The 14,259-nt window shown below is 38.2% G+C and overlaps 1 protein-coding gene across 3 annotated transcripts in view; it reads left to right on the forward strand.

The window, feature by feature from the left end:
* CPED1 (cadherin like and PC-esterase domain containing 1) overlaps positions 1-14,259 on the forward strand; it is a 154,360-nt gene that overhangs the window by 29,817 nt on the left and 110,284 nt on the right. For all 3 annotated transcript variants that reach the window (XM_088165705.1, XM_014877707.2, XM_088165706.1), the window contains exons 4-5: positions 3,650-3,756; positions 5,627-5,702. In XM_088165705.1, the coding sequence (XP_088021831.1) occupies positions 3,650-3,756; positions 5,627-5,702 (183 nt within the window). The remainder of the gene's footprint in view (positions 1-3,649; positions 3,757-5,626; positions 5,703-14,259) is intronic.

Genomic DNA, 14,259 nt, shown 5'->3' on the forward strand with positions numbered 1-14,259 from the left:
TTCCTTTAAAATTTAGCCTCCAATTCCATAGCTCATGGGGAGAACATGATCATTTTAGTGACTGGAATAAAATCCCTTTTCTTTAAAAATCACCTTCAGAAATTCTTGAAATTTATCTCTAAACTTGAAACCCTATCAAGTCCTACAGTTCTCATTTGATTTCTGTTAACTTTGCTCTATCAGAATACAAAAATTCTCTGCAGAATATTGTTACAGAAAAAGTTAAATGTTTTTATTGGTGTCTGCACTGCTATTTCCTCTGCTGCTAAAAAAAATCTTTGCTTTTCTCCCTAGACTATTAACTTTTAAATTATTTTTCCACAGTAGCTATTTTAATTATTTCAAATGATAAATCAGTGTCAAAGCCAATGAAAACAGCACTATCTCACTGAAAATTAGAATTAGTACATTATATAAAATTTATGTTGAAGGTTATTGCTTTCGGAATTGATTCTTTGATTCATTCAGAATAAAGGTGATCACATCAGATTTCAATCAAATCATGCTGTACTACTATTAATTGAAGTAGAAACTCAGGTTGATATTCTTAGGTAAACATGAGATACACATTGCAGTTACAAATACTTTTTGAGATGCGACTGGATGACAACTGCAAAGACTGCAAGAGAGAAGAAGCTAAGAGCTGGCAAAAGACAGGTGAATAAAAGCGTCACGCTGCCAGCATGTATCCACTTAAAGCTCACTTTGCCTGCATAGTTAGATATAATTCTGCAGATGAGCATTCCTTGTGTATACAAGGCCTTAATTAACAGGCTGAACTAAACTGTCTTGATTTTAAAAGATATTCAGAGAGCAGATGAACATGCAATTGCATATTCTTCTTGTTACCACTCTTTTACTTGTCCAAGTGCAAAATATTATGAAGAGTAGAGAGTATCTCCATAAGGTGTGATTTCATACTCTCTAACTGATCTACAGCTCCTGTGTGCTGAGCTCCATTGGTTTTCTGAATAAAGCAAACAGGATTTCCATAACAAGAGAAAAAAATCATTCTGTGGGAAAAGCTTAATGCAAATTTCTAGTAATTAAATTGTTCAGATATGAAGCATTCTTTTTAACTTTCCCCTTCAAATGTCCTGTAAAAGCCTGCTTCTGGTTTGAAGTCTGTGGGAAATCAGCAAAAATATACATAGTGTGTACATTGAAAATGGAAAATTGTGGATGTTATTAAAGCTTCTTAATTAAAGTCTCTAGAAACATTTTGAAACATGAGTCCTTCCATGCAGACAGTGTTTATTATTACTATCACTTTGTTCTTTCTCTTTTATTGTAGAATGTTTTAGCTCATGTGTATCTTGCTTTACTTTAAAAATAAGTTCTGTGAAAGGGATCTTCGGTCCTTTGTGTGGCCCATGTCATGTTGTTGGAATACTAATAAGAGTAGCACTTTTTTTCCTGAGATATAGTTCCGCTATTATTAAATATGCAGAAGGAAGACAGACTATTGGTTCCCTGATCATATATGTTCATTTTCCACAAAAAGTTAAGCTCCAGAAGGAATGACATGGGCAAATTTGAGACAAAATTGATTCCTAGAGGAGCCTATTCTAGAACTAAACTTTTTGGTTTTGTTTTCCAGTAATGTTTTTTAGGTATAGTTTATGAGGAATATATCGATACATTTAAATAGAAGTCACACTACTCTGTCAGCCTGAATCTGAGAGACAGCACTAGGTGTACGCTGTTTTTCTCATAGGAAGTCTCCTGACTTCTATAAATAGACATGTTTCAGTTCTGATTGTTCTGTACTGGAATAACTGGCTAGAGGTTTAATTACTCTGAATAGAAAACACAAGTAATGGCAGGCATTCAAGCTCTCTTGAACTATTCTGCTTCCTGGGCAGTGGCTCAGAAGCACACCAGATCTGAGGGTACATTTTCTTTTCCTTCATTAGGTACATTCATATTGATCATTCTGATGAATCCTAAAGGCAAATACACAGTGAAGCATATCCTCCAGAGTCAGGGATCAAATTCTTCCCAGGGCAGGATGGGTCACAATAAACAAGGGAAGGAAATGAGCTGCTTCTGAAAAATGGAGTTCCCTCCAGCTCCCTTTCAATTTGCACACAACTAGACATTGTGATTTATATGCAATTATAATGATTTATTCAAAGGTGTTTACTAGTCAGAAGCATAACATCTTGCTTATCTGATAATTACATAGCTGGTGAGGTCATTGAGTAGGTTGTTAGCACTGCCAAACTTTTGCATTAAAATGAGGTATTTGCTTGTACATTTCTTTAATGCTTCGTTTGTTTGCTATCTGTGACATTTTTATCCACCTGCAGGGCTTTTTTGTTGTTTTTTTCACAAAGAAGCATGTAGTGAATCTGTCTTGCCTAAATTTCATATACCCTAATTATTTTTATACCATAATACTGGTTCTCATAATGTGAAATTGAAGAACTTGTTGCAGTAATAAATGCAGTGTGACTGAAAATTGATCTCTTCAGCTTTGTTGCACTGCTTATAAACATAAAAAAGTGATAGTTACTTTCATAGTCCTGGATCCATTCTACACAATCAGTTCATTACTGTACTTAACATAATATGAGTGTTAAATCTCTTTAAGTGGAGTCTTTACCCGGCTTGACATTTGTGATCATGATTGGGATAGGAAAAAAATATATTCTGGAGACAGAAAGAAAGGAAATAAATAAAATAAATACTTCTGTGGGCTATCGGTGGGACAAAATTAAGGAGGTAACCTAATAAAATTAAGAAGGTATCACAGATGGATAGCACAAAATGGAATAACATGCATGTAATCTTCCCAACCTTGGGAAAAAGAACCAGCCCATCCCTCAAATACCTATTCTGCAGGGAGCTTTGAGACCTGATTTTATACCCTTAGATGCTGTAGTGCTTCTCTAACTACCCTTTCTGTTTGTAAGTTCATTATTACTGATTGTCTTCCTATCAGTGAAATAATTTACCCTTTATTGAACATATTCATGGTGTCCTCAACAGATGTAATAATTCTGTTCTGAGCTGCCACCATCTCTAACTGGTCCAGATAACAAAGGCTATATACAGAAGAAATGACCATGTGAGGAAGCTGTCCAAGGTTATTTGAAGCAACAGTGGCATTTCTACACCACATCATATGCTGAGATGAGCAATTTCAAGACCTATTTGTATCTTTGGGTCAGCTTTGTCCCAGGAAGGAAGCGTCACATTAGCTTGGAAGCTAGCAATCTAATTCCGACTTGTGCATCAGTTCTGGATCTGGCAGCCTGGTGTCTAATATTTAGGAATCCACTACACAAAAATAACACTGGCTACATGTTATAAGCATGCATGTTGAGAAAAAAAAAAAGAACAACTTAAAGCAGCATCATGTTACCAAACGTTTTAATTTCTGAATGTTAAACAGGTCAAACAGCAGGATTTGGACATCAGTAGGCAGGAATAACAGGGAATGCCCACTATGAAATACCTAAATATAGTTTCAAAGCTTGAACTGTGGTAGCGTGTCATTTATCGTTCTGCCACCTGTAGCTGTTCATGTAATTACCTCTCCAACAGTTTGCTCTTCTTCAGGATTTCGCTCTAAGTATTTTTTATGCAAATAAGAATTGCATGATGTTTCCTTTCTCAAAGTGCTTCTTTTCTTTCCGGATAGGTGATATGAACCCTTGGGATCTTTTCATCTGCTTATCTTCCAGAGAAAATGGTGGTACGGGCTGCTTTCAAACAGAAGATTTGCGTAATTTAGAGCTTTTCCAGAAGGTATGAGATTATTGTGTTATCCTTTGTGGGAATGGAAGCAGAGTCTAGCCCAGATTTTCAGCCCTCACTCATAAAAAGAGAACTATCAAATGTTTATTTTATACTGCAGCAGCATGGTTTAGCAGAAATGAAGTTTTTTTCATGTTTTCTATTTACTGAGAAATACTTGTCAAGTACCAACATTTCCTTCTTCTTTATATCGCACCCAGTTATCAAAAGCAATTTCTAGTTTGAACGTAGTATGTTAGTTTGGTTGTAAGTATTTCAGTGTAAATACTGAAAATTGTTAAAACTCAGTGTCAAATTTCCCTTTTCTCTTCTTTAGCTCAAACTTTTGCGTTCTTAGCCACCTTCAAACAGCATGTCTTGCTGCAAATGTGTCAACAAGGGAAATTATTTGAGCAATTTTTCCTATTGGGAAAGAGAATTTGGAAATGGTGAGAAACAATTAGAAAATGCATGCAATATTTCAGAATGATAGTGTAGGCAGAAGATAGAGATCGATTCATTTAGGCTTCATATCTTATATCACTACTGAGTTTCACCTAATGTAATTCCTCCTTTGTAAACACAATTTAGGCACTTCTCCAAATAGTGACAGTGCTCCTATAATCAATAATGTGTAATCTAGACCAGGGTCTTCGAGGGAATTCTTTGCTCTGACACTACAACCTGCATCCTCATTGTCCAAAGCATCAGTAGTACCAATTATCTTGGAATTTTCAGGATTGCTTTTTCGTTTTTTTCTCAGTTGATCATGTTGTAGGCACAGTTTAGGTTACTTAGATATGTTATTTCTATGTAAACACCCGGCCTGTTGATAAAAGTGTGTGAGGGATACAAACTGAACTCTTTGATAAAATGTGACCAACCTATGCATAGAGTTTGACTCGTATTTTAAATAAAATAGCACAGATAATTATGTCAAGACTCGAAATTATTGCCTCCAGCTTGAGGGTCTGAGAGAAATGGAGCTGCTTTTAAAAGGTGCCTCTGATAATAAAATAAACCACTGGTGTCCACAGAAGTCAGAGCTTCAGGCACATACACTGGGGTTCCCTGGGACAGGATGCCATATCAAAGTGTATGCAAAGTGAAACTTGCATGGCAGTTACAGTTTGCTAGAAATATACATGCTTTGAATATGCTCAGATAATAAAGCACCCCAGGCTTCTGCAAACTGCTTTTTTTCTCATTCTGCCTATATTACCGTATCTGAGCCTCTAATGCTGTGCAATACAATAATCCAGGCAGCATGCTGCAATGTCCAGATGTGTCACACATGAATAACTGAGACCCAAGGTGATCAAAGGATTTGTGCAGGTTCTCTCAGGAAGTCTACAGCAGAGCAGGGACTTAAACCAGATGGCCCATTGCTCCGAAAAACTTTAAACGTTGAACTAACATTACTTGCTGCTGGCATGTCCATACCGAAGTGCAACAGTGTTTTGCTGCAGAGCCTGCCTGTGATTTAGCTACATTAGCTCTTTACTGATCCCAAGCACACAATTCAAGAGGCAACAGGGTATTTCCATGCAGGGAGAGACAGTGGTTGGTAACTGGACAGAACAGAGAAGCTGCAGAGACTGAAAAGGAGATAGGGAATGGGTCAGCACTGAGCAGCCAGAGGGAGAAATATAGACCTAAAATTTTGTGTTGTTATGGACACACAGGAAGAGTCCACACTTTAACTTCACTATTCCAACATTGCAGGGAGGGCAAAGTTATTATTTCCTCTTGACACTGATGGGACTTTTGCACATGAGGTGTCTCTGATAAATTAAACACAAACCCATTGAAGGCATTTTCCATTGAAGAAAAAAGAATGGTTTTTGAATTAAATCATTAAAGCTTCTTTTTTTGTATACAGGTAAACCTACTTCCAGAAATCCAGCATTTTCTTTGCAGAAAAGAGGGATTATGCCAGATAACAAAAGCCTTTTCAGGTAATCTGATTTCTTCAAATTTGAGTATGTGATGATGGTCTTTTAATAGTTGTCACAGGAAGTTTCTGAAATGATACTGTCAAGCTTACAATTCAATTTTATTTTTAGCCATGAATGCATAGAGGGAAAAAAATGAAGGATTGATAATCCATTTTAAACACACTTAAATATAGATTACAATTATGCAGTATCTTTCCAGGTAAAGATACTACATTGTTCAGCTGTTGCATATTGCAGAAATAATTTGGCTGTGTCTTGTTTTTGGACTGTTTTGTGTTAATATAGTATTGGTATTTACACTTCTGTGTCCTGGGTTTGGTGTAATGTGTTTGTTCAGCTTTACAAAAATGTTGTGGCATGGAGAAGGGGTAGGAGTCAGAGTTTGGTTTCCATCCAGGCATAATTTACTGATAAAAAGCCTTTATTGTGTATTAAGATCATCAACCAGAAAAGTTTAAAGGTTATGGGCGAGTTTCCAAAGAATTCTAATTTACCATGGGTAAAATTCATCTTTGAATACAAACTGGAAAAAAATCGTTGTACTCTTTATTAGGTCTATTAAAACTTCCCTCTCTTTCTCGCTTTTTTATATATATGCTAAATTTAACAGAAGGAAAGGATTCACTACATCTCATTTAACCATTTAGAAGCTAGGTATCTTCTGAAAGTGATATTTTACTCTTCCATTTAAGTCAGTAGAGAGAGAGAGAGACATACCTACAAATGTTACTTATTTTTAAAATAAGTATTTAAAATATGTATTTAAAATAGGTGTGTTGAATTAGTCTTTGCAGATACCTGCTGCCCAGTTATGCCTCACCACAGCCTAGTGAAATTGGTAGGCCCTGCTCATGTTTTAACAGATTGCCTTTGAAAAGCATTGGTTCCCCCTGCTACTTGAAGAAAGACCAGTTGCAGTGGTATTTTACTACCACAAAACTACAAACACAAGAGGCACTTACTTCTCTTTAAAATCTGTGCATTTTCACTGCTGTCCATAAATGTGGTACAAGCCACTTTGTATATGACCCTTCTATTTAGCTGTTCTGTGTTTTCTCCTTTCTCCTGTACTGGGTTTATGTGGCAAGCTTTTGGTAGCGGGGGACCACAGGAGTGACTTTTGTGAGAAGCTACCAGAAGCTTCCCTTAAGTCCAGCAGAGTTAATGCCAGTCAGCTCCAAGATGACTTTGCTGCTGGTCAAGGCTGAGCCCAGTAACTGTGGTGGTAGCACCTCTGGGATAACATATTTAAGAAGGGAAATAAAACAATTGCACAACAGCACCTGGAAAGATTAGTGAAGAAGGAATGGGAGGAGGCGCACTCTGTAGCGCACCCAGGGCCAGGAGAGGTGGATGCCTGAAGGAAGCTGTGAACCTTTGGGATGGCTTCTGGCAGGACCTGTGCAGAGAGGAGCCCATGCTGGAGCACTCTCTTCCTGAAGGACTGCACCTCATGGGAGGGACCCACGCTGGAGCAGTTCATGAAGAACTGCAGCCTGTGGGAAGGACTCTCCTTGGGCTCTCCTTCTCCCTTGGTGAAGGGACCCTATGCTGGAAGGTGACGAATCCTCCCACTGAGGAGAAAGGACCAGCAGAGGCAATGTGTGATGAACTGACCAGAGCTCCTATTCCCCTCTCCCTGCATAACTGCAGGGAGGAGGAGGTAGTGACTCAGGAGTAAAACTGAGCCTGGGAAGAAGGGAGGGACAAAGAGAAAGTGTTTAAGATTTAGTTTTATTTCTTACTATCCTACTCTGGTTTGATTGGTAATAAATTCAATTAATATCCACACATTTTTGCCTATGATGGTAATTAATGAGTGATCTCTCTCTATCCTGACTCACAAGCATTTCATGACAGTTTCTCTTGCCTGTCCAACTGAGTAATAGAGAAGCTTTGGTGGGCACTTGGCATATAACTAGGGCCAACCTACCCTGTCTTCAGGGAAGGGTCATTTGTGAGCATCTTATTCCTTATTTATATTTTTAGTGCTTTCCTGGCAAAGAGAAAAGGCCTTGTGACTGATGTTGAAATCCAATTGAAATCAAAGTAATACATGTGCTTTGCAGCAGGGATCTGAATCTTAACCCACACAGCAAAGGAGGATTATTCTAGCACTCTGCTAAAGAACTATCATACAGAAAAAGGCCCATCCCTCACTTTTCTATTACCAGTAAGAAAGGTATTGGAGTGTGCCAGGCTTTTGCACCACTAATTAGTGGTTTGTCATCAGTCTCGTCTGTTTGGAGCCAGGATTATTAGAAAGGTGACTGAGACAGATTCTCGTGTTTGGACTTGGATGTTTGTTATATCTTATCAAAATTTACAGAAAGTACGACAGTACCTCTATCTGCTTGCTGGAAGTAGGAAAAATGTCCCCAGCTGAGACTGCTTCAAGGCCTTTTAAAGGTAAACACACCAATAAAGGTTTTACACCTATATTATTTATACTTTTAACCCAATAATGAATTCCCATGACCCTTAGAGTGACTTTCAACTGATCAATCCAAAGGTAACTACCTAAGTTCCGTGAAGAAGAAGGAAGAGAAGAAGATGAACAAGAAGAAAGACACCACCCAAAATTCTCCATCTTGTCCCATGGCTACTACTATATTATAAAAACCTCAAATTTAAAACCCATCACCAGTGAAAACATACTCATCTAACCCACTATACATTTGTGATTTCTAACTTATTATTCATATTTACAAGTCTTCTCCAAGGTTTCAGGTCCAGTGCAGTGTTTTCCAGGGGGTCTGTGCCTGGAAGCACAGAAAGCTCAGAAAACTCCAGTTTCCTGAGATCCAACAAAAGGTTTTGCACCTAAATTAGCTGAAGTATTTTAAAGTAAATATAAAAAAAATCTATCTCTTAAGTCTAGGTATCTCCACATCAGCATGTGGCCTAGGGCTGAGATGGCTATTTCAACACAAAGTTCTCACGATACTTAAGATGCTATGACGAGTCCAGCATGCCTAGTAGAATGGGCAGATTCAGCACAGGACCCACTTCCTTTTGTTCCAGCAGCTAGAGGTTCAGAGGGCTAGCCTGTGGTATCCTAGCTGGCAATACATGTGGATACTGAATTTACGGATTTGTGGATACTGAATTTAACACTTGTTATTTAGAGTAAGCAAGCCCAAAAGAGCATTTATTTTCAGCATAATTCAGGGTTAGATGAATTGGTCCACACAGACTGTATAGACTACACTGATGTACACTGACAGGAATGGGAACTTAGACTGTGCTACATAGGGGTTCATCTCTATATAGACCAGACCTCGGTTTCAACCCATGAATTAATCCCGTTCAGTATCACTGGATATGTGACATGCAATTTAGAATGAGTAGAACTCATCCATAAAAGGTGAAATTAGAATCAGAAGGGTAAATAATTTGATTTCAGGTTCAGTGGACAAAAAAGTATAAGTTAGAGCAAACGAGTCTAGAGGTGAGACTTCAGATACTCCCACTTCCATTCATCTGATAAAGCCAGCTCTTTCCACCCTTTTTTTTGCTTGCATTCTCCAATAGAGCTCTCTTTCCAACAACATAAGAGTTGCCAATTAGCAGGATTATTTTGATCCTCAATTTTAAAATTATTCACAGAAAGAACAGTTCTCATCAGTATTTCCTCCACAGAACAGTTTATTTCCTTTCAAATCAGTTATGTACTTTCACTCTTGTGTGTTTGAGTCAACAGGGTTTCTCTGAAATTCCTGTTAAAGAGGATCAGTTGGTTTGTTATTACTGTCATTTAGTCAGCCTTCAAGGAGCCAAGCAACTTCCTGTAAAAGTGAAAACACAAAGAATTATGTTCTGTAATTAAAGGCATAGTAAGCTGGAGAAAGAAACACCAGGCAGCAAGGCTGAGAAAATGGGATTACTGGATTTTTTGTGGCTATAACAGTGTTGAATGTTGATAAGCCATGGTAAAGTGGTTTTGGGGTTTTTAATGTTATTTCTTGTTGTGCAACTCTTAAACTGCTAGGCTTTGTAATTAAGACAGCATGCCCATTCTCCTAGCGCTGTTGTATAGGAAAGGAAATGATGTATACAAAATATTAGGCCAGTGCTTGTTTCTTTGCTCTTTAATGGAAAACGTTTTTGTCAGTCTGACATTTTGTATTGCTTCTATCTCTGGGGTGGGGAGAAATAATGCACATACCAGTGTTGACTGCTTTTTAGGTAAGAAGCTGGGAAGAGAATAAAGTTAGGAAAATCAGTTTGGAAGAAGACTAGAGGAGCAAAAATTTTACAAATACATGCTGTGTGTGGATAAGTTGGATTACCATTGAAGACAGGGTTGCTGGAAGACAGGCATGTGGATTTATGGCAATGGATTTGTGATGAGGCATAAGAATTGTAATAGATCTTAGAATTCAACATGGAAGACTACTTGCTCCATAGTCTGAGAGGATTGTTTGAACTGCTTTTGCAGGGCAATTGGCCCAGTTTTTACTCAAGTGCCTGGTGTCTGCTCACTCTATGGGACTTGGACCTTGAGAAGGTTCTGATATAGCTAATGGATAAGCAAGGAAGGCTCCTGGAATTTATTGCTCAGGTCAGCAAAAGCTGCAGTAGTTGTGGTGATCTGGAAATTAAATCTTCCTGCAAATGACTCGGACCTAAAAGCTCTCTGACGTTGAAGAATGACTGTCAAAGTGTTTTCAGGTGTTCATACCTGGTAATCCACCGTATGTAGGCTTAGAACTGGGCTTGGCTGCCTCCTGGAACTACTCCCAGCCAAGAGATGGAGAGGTCTAAAGTCCACAATGTGAGCAGAATTGCCCAGGTTTAGTATAGGGCACAGGAAAGGCACCCTCATGCATGCACAACAAATACTGTATTTGACAGGTTTTGCCTGGGAAAGTAGTGGAACTGCTTATAACATTGCCTCCCTAATTTTCCTGTTCCCTAAGGAATCCAAACTGGTCTGTCTTTCCATGTAAGCATGTGTCTCATTCCATCACTTCCAGTGCCCAGCCCATGCCATGCATAGCTGTTTTCTCTACCTGTGCAAATCATTGATCCTTCTTTTAAGTAATACTTTTGCCATGTGCCTTCCTTCTGTGTTTCTGTTTATTAGTGTCACTAGTACAGAGACTTTATGAGTGTCTGCCAGCCTTGTGTGCTCCCATGATCTCCTGCTGGGCTGGCCAGCAGTATTAATCACACAGAAGGTCTTTGGATAGACATGAGTGAGCCTAATGAAATTGCACTGGAGGGAGAGCCGAGACAGTCAAGTTGTGTGACTGTGCTCCCACTCTGTGATATGTTTATAGTCTGGTGCTAACCCTGTGCTAGCTTTCTTCTCCTGCTGCCTATCCACAGTGTCTAGGGTTACTCTGGAGTCATCATGAAAGGTTATGACCTGAGAGTAGAAAGCAAGACACAGTAGACCCACGTGTGGAAGAGGGAAGTTATAGATCAAATTTATTTTCTGTTGTAGCAATTCAATATCTCTAATAGGAACCTAATTTTTTATAGAGACATGCATTTCTTTTGGCAGCTGGCCCTTATAAATATTTGTACACCAGTTTTGATCAGGTTTGTGCCTATTACCTTTCTGCTACTGAAGTTAATAAGAGCCTCAAGAGTGGCCAATAAAACCAGCATCTGATTTTTTCCAGTTAATTTAATTATAAACTATGTTGGGCAGGAATTTCATTGGTTTTACAGCAGTGTCAAATCTCAGCTTGATAAGAACAGCAATGTAACAGCAAATATTAGTTTTGAAAATAAGTAAAGCAACTAAATTAGTTAATTACTTGGCCTATACTCTTCTGTATTCTGCCCTATCACTAGTACAGAATTGTGGCTCTAATCATACGACAGTCAGCCAGCATTTTCACTGGGTTGTTTTTCCCGAAGTTTTATAGCTTATCTGTGTAACTAAGTTCTAGTATGAAGGGTGCATACAGGAGAAGCAGTCTTTCTGAAAAATATTGGAACAAAATTGGAAAAACCCTCTAACTTTAACTCTTAGGATGCTTTAGGAATGAAGACACAAATACTGTTTTTCATACACCTGCCAAAACAGAGAGGCAAAAAACATGATAAGTGATTAATCTAAACTGAAGCCGTATTTGTTGATGTTTCTAAAGGGAAAAATAAACAGCATCATACAAATGTTGCACTGTCATAATTGTACCTTTTTAACTCTGAAACTTCACAATGAATTTCAGTGCATTTCAACCCACTTTAAATTAAATTTAAATTAAGTTTAAATTAATTTACCTCTAGATCTGTTTTACTATAAATTGTTTGGTTTTTAATACTAAACCTATTTAGGATAGTTTAAACTTCCAGAAATTATAAGTAGTTTGGCATTTCTTCATACTAAATATCCAGAGTGTGTTGCTTTGAAATTAAGTGTATTACAGAGGCAGCTGAATCAGAAGTCAGCAGTGGGCAGGATATTGGACTTGAATCAATGTTGGCATTGCAAATAAAGCTCATAACGCATATCAAGACCATTACATATTACAGTTTAAGCAAGAAACTATATTCCAGTGAACTCAATGCAAATTTTTCCAGCACTTCTCTGGGAGCCAGGATTGCCCCTAGTGTTTCTAGTTTGTTTCAAATATTCATCATTTATTTAACAGCCACACTTTTCTAAATGCATAGGTCATAAAACTGAGTGCTAAAGGTTATCTGTCTTTCTTTAGCAACCTGAGGGCATAATGTGTAAGCCATGGTGCATTACTAGTCTTTGTTTCAGTCTTTTCATCCAAAAATCAAATGGGTAACAGGAAGTGATTGAATGGAATAGATCTGCTTTCTGTGACAAGTCTCAAAGCATGTAGTGGCAGTAGTTCAAGTGAAATTATCCATCCTCCAAAATCAACATTGAAGAATGGAAAAAAAATTCATTTTCAATGCTAATTGATTTCACAGTTATGGAACTTAGAGCGGGTTGCTGTACCTGATTGAGCCAAAGGTTACTAGGCTTTATTTTGATCAAAATTCCTTGTCCTGGAGGACTCAGAAGTCTGCCTAAGAATCTGTGGAAGCTTTTAGGCATCTCCTGATGTGGAGCAATCTTTGCAGCTGTGAAACACACCTTTCCAACCTACAGAGGCTGGAAAATTGTCCAGCTGTAAATTCTAGAAGCGGACCAGGTTGTAGCAATACAGCTTGCCTGTATCACAGGTAAACTCTTTGTGCTCCAGCACACCAGTAAGTGCTCCTCACACACAGTAAGGAAAATGGATGATCCCAGAAGAGAATGCAATATGGAGTTCTTCTGACTTACTGAGGGGCCCTGTCGGAATGCAAACCTGCAAGGCTGACAGAGAGCATCTGTTATCAGTAGCTCCTAGGTATTGTACTGTAGAAAGTGCTGACAATTGACATGAGGTGCCATTCTCTTTTTTTTTTTTTCATGTCAGAGAATTGAGGGTCCTGCTGTAGACAGACTACCACTATGAAAATCTAGGAAGACATTCACAAGGCTTCTATGTAGATGGAAAGGCTGCTGTACAGTTTCAGCATCAATGTACTTTAAGGTTCTGAAGCAATGTTTTTCCTGCTAAAAAGAAAAGCAATTGGATGAATACCTTGCAAGTACAAATGTGCTGAGTTTACAATTTCCTTTTATGAAAGAAATCAACAATGTGTTGGGCTCAGAAAAAAGCACAGCACTTGTTACATTTCGTTCAATCTCTAGCTTTGTGCTTCATTAAATAAACAGGAGCTCCCAAGGTGATTTAATCGCTCTTTAAATGTTTGTAACACGTCTGACAGTTGATGGGCACTCGAGAAACAAAATGGCGTTTTTCTCACAAACAATAGTCTTAATTGTTCCTTGCTCCATGTTTGGAGTACATAAAATATGCAATATCTTTTATGTAATATAAAAGGTCTATTTGATCTTGCACAAAGTAAGAAATTAACTAAAAAACCCATATCATAAACTTCCTTGTAACATCAAAGGATACTATGGGAGGAAAGATAAAGAAGAGGACACATTCTCATTCATCTTCTGTTTCCTTCTCTTTCAACCATACGTTACTTAGTTCAACGAATAGGGTATTCTCCTGCTGAATTCCTTGCCATTGTAGATCACCAGATGTTTGTGTTAACCTAAGTATTCTGTTTACCACCAGTTCAGGTGGCTGCAGCCTGGCTTTGCTCTAGGAATTCTTGATTTGTCCAAGTGTACTTCTAGCTATTGGTAAACCCTTTTTCTCAGCCACACATTGCAACTCTTAAATTAGCTATTCTTTGTTGTGTATGTGTTGAATCACATGTTACGCTTCAGAACTCTGAGCCAAAGACAAGTCAATAACTTGTGAGCCAGAGATGGGGGGGCAAGGAGCAAGAAGTCACAGCTGTGTAAAACATTTGAAAGGCCTCATCAGGTGTCAGTGAGGCTGCTGCTTTAGGGATCAGTGGTCACTGCCAACTGATCTGTTTGACTGTTGTACTTTGAGAGATTGCAGTTGACAGAATAGTATCTGCCACCAGTTCATGTGACAAAGAGGTGCTTATTTTTTTTTGATCTAGAGGTGTTAACTTGCTTTGGTGGATTTTATACCTCCTCTTTGCA

Source organism: Sturnus vulgaris, chromosome 5, assembly GCF_052056855.1.
Source record: "Sturnus vulgaris isolate bStuVul1 chromosome 5, bStuVul1.hap1, whole genome shotgun sequence".
In the NCBI taxonomy this organism is placed as follows: Eukaryota; Metazoa; Chordata; class Aves; order Passeriformes; family Sturnidae; genus Sturnus; species Sturnus vulgaris.